The 5,623-nt window shown below is 41.8% G+C and overlaps 1 protein-coding gene across 1 annotated transcript; it reads right to left on the bottom strand.

Moving 5' to 3' along the window:
* Nucleotides 1-4,069: 4,069 nt before the first annotated feature.
* On the bottom strand, nt 4,070-4,654 carry LOC136974900 (uncharacterized). Its single transcript, XM_067269893.1, has one exon. The coding sequence runs from the start codon at nt 4,652-4,654 to the stop codon at nt 4,070-4,072; it is 585 nt and encodes a 194-aa protein (XP_067125994.1).
* Between the last annotated feature and the right edge of the window lie 969 nt (nt 4,655-5,623).

The raw sequence follows: 5,623 nt of genomic DNA, 5'->3' as shown, positions 1-5,623 counted from the left end.
CGAGTATGTCCAATTCTCAAACGAGTAAGAATGACCTCAGATCTCCTGTCATAAGGTTTCTTCTGTGTCCAATTTTCTATCACAGGTTTGATCTCGTGTAGTTTATTGTGGACTTGTGCGTTCCACACATTTTGCCATCTCTCCTCTAGTCGTTTTTTAACAACTAGCTTCAAGTCACCTCCTTCAATATGCATTGTATGCTGAGAAGGACTTGCTGACTTTGCAGCTGCGTCAGCTTCTTCATTCCCTCTTATACCTACATGGCTTGGGACCCAACAAAATTTTATAGAGAAATTCCTCGCAAAAAGATGGCAAATCAGCTTACGAATTTTAATCACTATGGAGTGAAAACTAGGTTCATACGAGATCAAAGCCTGAAGTGCACTAACTGAGTCAGTGTAAATCACGCAGCAACGATGACCTTTCCTATTTATATACTTTAGGGCTAAATAAATAGCCTGCAACTCCGCAGTAAAAATGGAAGACTTCGGTGCTATTTGCTCTGCCACGATTTCATCCTGGCAAACAAAGGCTAAGCCAACATAGTCATCCGATTTAGATCCATCTGTGTATATAGGAATTAAATTCCTGTCACGATGTTGAATTTCTGCGAAGTGCTGTCTATAAACGTAGTCTGGGGTGGTTTCTTTTAGAAACTGCTTTAAGCTTAAATCAACGTTTATCACAGGAATTGACCAAGGTGATATATTATCGACCTCGACCTGCAAAATGTTGCTTGTGTCCAGGTCAATCGTGCTGCTTACATTCTCCATTCTTATGTCAAATGTAGGGACACAACTTGGGCGAGCTGCAAATAATCTCCTCAGCTGACTATCTGAACAATCAGCTAAAAGTTTATTTTGAGATCTCTGTTTAATGTAATAAAAAAGAGACAACTGTTCTCTCCTAAGAGATAGTGGAGGCTCATGAGCATCCACATACAAACTTTGTACAGGAGAAGTTCGAAATGCACCAGTGCACAAACGCAATGCTTGATGGTGGATTGGATCCAGCATCCGAAGAGTAGATTCTCGCGCAGAGCCATACACAATACATCCATAATCAAGCTTAGAGCGAACAAGAGCTCTATATATTCTAAGCATTGAACATTTGTCTGCTCCCCAGAATGAGCAGCATAATACCTTTAAAAGGTTCAAAGATTTTAAACATCTACTCTTCAAATTGCGCAAGTGTGGTAAGAACGTCAATTTATGGTCAAACACGACACCCAAAAATTTTGCTTCGTTGACCATTGGGATTTTAACCCCATTTAGGTGAATTTCAGGATCCAGGTGCAAACCACGCCTTCGGCAAAAGTGGATGCACGAGGTCTTCTCTACGTTAAAACTGAAACCATTGGTCTTGGACCAATTGTCTATTCGATTTAAGGAGGTTTGCAGTTGTCTCTCAATAAAACCCATGTTACTAGACTGACAGGAAATCTGAAAGTCATCCACATACAGAGAGTGTTTCACACTGGGAGGGAGACAGTTAGTTATACTGTTAATTTTTATTAGGAACAGAGTTACACTCAAAATAGAACCTTGAGGGACACCCTCTTCATGTGTGAAAAGCCTAGACAAAGTGTTGCCCATCCTGACATGAAATCTTCGATTCTGTAGGAAGTTTTTTATAAAAATTGGCAAATTACCCCGCAATCCGAATTTGTGCAGATCACGGAGTATCCCATATCGCCAGCAGCGATTATAGACCTTCTCTATATCAAAAAACACAGACACTAAGTGCTGTCGTCTAACAAACGCTTCGCGAATGGATGTTTCAAGATTTAGTAAATTATCTGTTGTACTTCTGTTCCTACGAAATCTACTCTGATGTAGTGAAAAGTAGTTCTTTTCCTCTAAGAGGAACATCAGGCATCTGTTTACCATTCTCTCGAAAAGTTTGCACAGACAACTAGTCAAAGAAATTGGTCTGTAATTAGAGGGATTCTTGCAGTCTTTACCTGGTTTGGGTATGGGAATAATAATTGATAGCCTCCAAGAGTCAGGAAAAATATGTTCTGTCCATATTCTGTTAAACAGATTCAGAAGGTTACTAAGGGAATTGTTTGACAGATTTTTTATCATGCTGTAGTGGATTTTATCCGGACCTACAGCAGTATTCCCCGAGCGAAAGACTGCTGTACATAGTTCTATTCTGCTGAATGGCACATTATATTCCTCATTAGATGGAGAGTGGAAGTTTAGATATTGTTTTTCAGTTTGGACTTTATAAGCCTGAAAATCCCTTGTATACATAATATTGCTGGATGAAGACGAAAATGTTTCACCCAACAAATCAGCAATACCTTTTATGTCACTGATTATTGTGCCATTACTTTCCAGCATGGACAGAGAGTGAGAAGCATATTTTCCATTGATTTTATCCCAGACTGCTTTTGAGCTGGTGGAAGATGTTATGCTATAAACATACTTCCTCCAAGAATCCCTTTGGCTTTGCCTTCTGATTCTTCTGGCATTTGCCTTTGCTTTTTTAAAAGCAACCAAATTGTTAGCAGTGGAGTATCTTCTGAAAATCCCCCATGCTTTCTTTTGCTTTTTAAATGCTGCCTTGCAATTCTGATCCCACCATGGTTTCGGATGTTTTGGATATCTGGTTGACGTTTTTCCCATTGTTTTTTCGGCTGCCTCAATAATACTGGAAGTGACAACTTCCACTGCATCATTGATATCAGCAGTATTGACCATTTCCTTAGTGACATTAGCCAAAGAGGAAAAAGCAGGCCAATCTGCCGTTTCAAGTTTCCAGCGTGGTGGACGGGCTGTTTCACAGCTTTCTCTGCCTTGGTATTTTAAAAATATTGGAAAGAGGTCACTGGAAAGTGGGTTAGATCCAACCTCCCATATAAACGCTGAAAACAGATTTGGACTAGCTAATGATAGATCAATGGCAGTGAATGTTCTTGTTGGGGCGTGGAAGTATGTCACTTCTCCAGTATTAAATAAATATAGTTGGTGATTACCTATGAATCTTTCAATGGCTCTGCCTCTACAATTGATGTTGTGACTGCCCCACATTGGAATATAACCATTGAAATCACCAAATAAAAAAAACAAAGTTGGCAGCTGTTCAACCAAGGCATCCAATTCATCCTCATTGACTCTGATATCTGTTGGCAAGTATATAGAACAAACTGTGACAGTTACACCAATTGAAATTCTGACTGCCACAGCTTGCAGCTCTGTTGTTATTTGTACCGGTAAGGACGGGATGCGGTTTGAAACCAGTATAGCCACACCTCCACTGGCACGGGTGTGGCTATCATCATCCTTGCGATAGAGATCAAATCCTTTTAAAGAAATTCTTTGTCCAGGTTTTAAATGAATTTCCTGGAGTGCCACGCAGAGAGATGAGGTAGATTATGTCAAGGTGTTTAATATCAGAGAAGTTGTTGCGGAAACCACGACAGTTCCATTGGATTATTTTATAATCCATTATGTGTTTGAGGTAGCATTCTTTGCGAGGGTATCCCTCTTTAATTTAACAGGGGGTCTCTCTTTTGGAGGTGACTTTGGTTTTGTAACCTCCGAATTAGTCTCTTCATCAGAAAAGTCGGAGAACTCACTCATAGACTGAGTCTCCGACTTTTTAGCTGATTTAGAGAGGGCAACTTTTACTTTTTGCTTGTTAAGTGGGTTTTTATTGGCCTTTTTTGAACCCACATTTCTTGTTATTACCCCTGTTTTAGGTAGAGGTGTCTTGGTCTTCTTGCTCTCCTTTTCTGGTGTTTGGGTAGATGGCAGTATTAAACATTTCGCATGGCGAGTAAAGGATTCACTTGGAGAGACAGAGATATCTGTTTGAACTGCACAAGTGTTTGTGGATTTCAAGACAGCAGCATAGGTCTTCTGCTTCAGTGGTGCACTTGAAGTGACCATGCGGCGAGCCTCTGGATATAGTAGGTTGTTGACTGTTTTCACTCGCTGGATCTCTTTCTCTCTCTCTGCCATGCAGGGTATTTTCGGGAGTAGGCAGGATGAGCATCCTTGCAGTTTACACAGCATGGGGTAGTTTTACATTCGGTACTCTCGTGACCTTCAGTCCCACACTATGCGCATACGCTTTTCCCTTTGCCAGATGTTTGTGAATGTCCAAATTGCTGGCATTTAAAGCAACGCAGCGGATTTAGAACATACGGGTGAACTGGACAGCGTAGATACCCTGCTGTAATAACAGATGGCAAAGTCGGTTTATTAAATGTCAAAATAAGATGTTTCGTAGGAATAAACTTGCCATCCCGACGAATAGAGATGCGTCGGACAGCAGTGACACCTTGGTCTGAAAGACCGATCTGAATGTCTGATTCATCTTCAGACATCAGATCAATTTCAGATATCACACCACGTGATGAGTTTAGGCTTCCGTGTGGTGTGACAGTGACTTCCATTTCTCCCAGAGTCTTTGTTTGCAGAAGTTTTGCCGATTGTTGTGGAGAAGCTGTTTCCACCAGTAAATCTCCCGATCTTAATTTTTGTATTTTTTTCAACTGTCCTATGGTCGATTCAAACAATTTTTGAATCAAGAATGGCGATACTTTAGATAGAGGTTTTTCTCCAGTTGCATGCACTATTAAGTAAGCAGGTTGGCTGGAGTTCTGGTCTTTGGTCGCTTGTTTTGTTGTTTTAAAATCCATATTTAAGAATTTACATTCAGCTCCTAGTGACCCCACCCACCATGGGGCCCAACAGGGGGATGCCGTCACATGGGAGACTCTCATAGACCGTCGCACCAGGGTTTCCCAGGAGCTATACCCTCACAATGCAGTCGAGAAGAGCACACCTTGTCTGACGTGTCTGCCCGGTCTGCATCGATCGGTTGACTCCAAGCCGAGGTCAAAATGACTCAACGACCAGCCGATTGACTCAAACGGAGCCTGATTTGAGCCTCCCGTTTATCCGAAGCAGGGGCCAAAGCAGTGTGTTGGGGACGGTATGTTGCCCCTCAACTACCAGGATCCCCCTTTCCGGCATACGGGCCACCACGCACGGCAAACACGTGGGTGGGCGTTCAGATCCCAGGGATGGTAAAGAAGAGATACTGAACCATCTCTGGGAAATCCCCTCACCACGGACAGGAACCCACATCGAGGGGTCAAGGCTCATAAGACAATGAGGTTAATGTTACCTTAGGATCCAAAATGGCGGCCGCGGAAATTTTTCCCTACTTCGGAGGCTGCAACAGGGAAAAAAATTTCCCCGCAATTCAAGATGGCCACGTTACCAGCCGCCATCTTGAATTTCTTTGCAGACTCCGTGGATTTTTTAACCAAAAAAAACAATAAAAAACAACAAAAAGAGGAGGTTTTTTACTCACTTTTCGATTGTTCGATATTCTGAGTATGATCTCCTCTTTGGGGGTCGAAGAAATTTTTCGAATGGTTGACTGTTCTATGTTCGACCGCTACTCCTTCCACGTCGTCAATGTGCATATATCTTTTCCATTCGTCCGTTTTTATCGTACTGCCAGAATTCCCGTATTTACAAACGATCCAATTCACAGTGTTTTCTGATCTGTCGTTCACCTGACATATGAAGCATTTCTTATCTTCATCGCAATGAATGCAAACAGACTCGGTCGGCTGTATGCTTAATTTTACAGCAAA

This window comes from Centruroides vittatus, unplaced genomic scaffold, assembly GCF_030686945.1.
Source record: "Centruroides vittatus isolate TY-2023 unplaced genomic scaffold, ASM3068694v2 contig_108, whole genome shotgun sequence".
Taxonomy (NCBI): domain Eukaryota; kingdom Metazoa; phylum Arthropoda; class Arachnida; order Scorpiones; family Buthidae; genus Centruroides; species Centruroides vittatus.
This window is presented reverse-complemented; position numbering and strand designations above follow the sequence as displayed.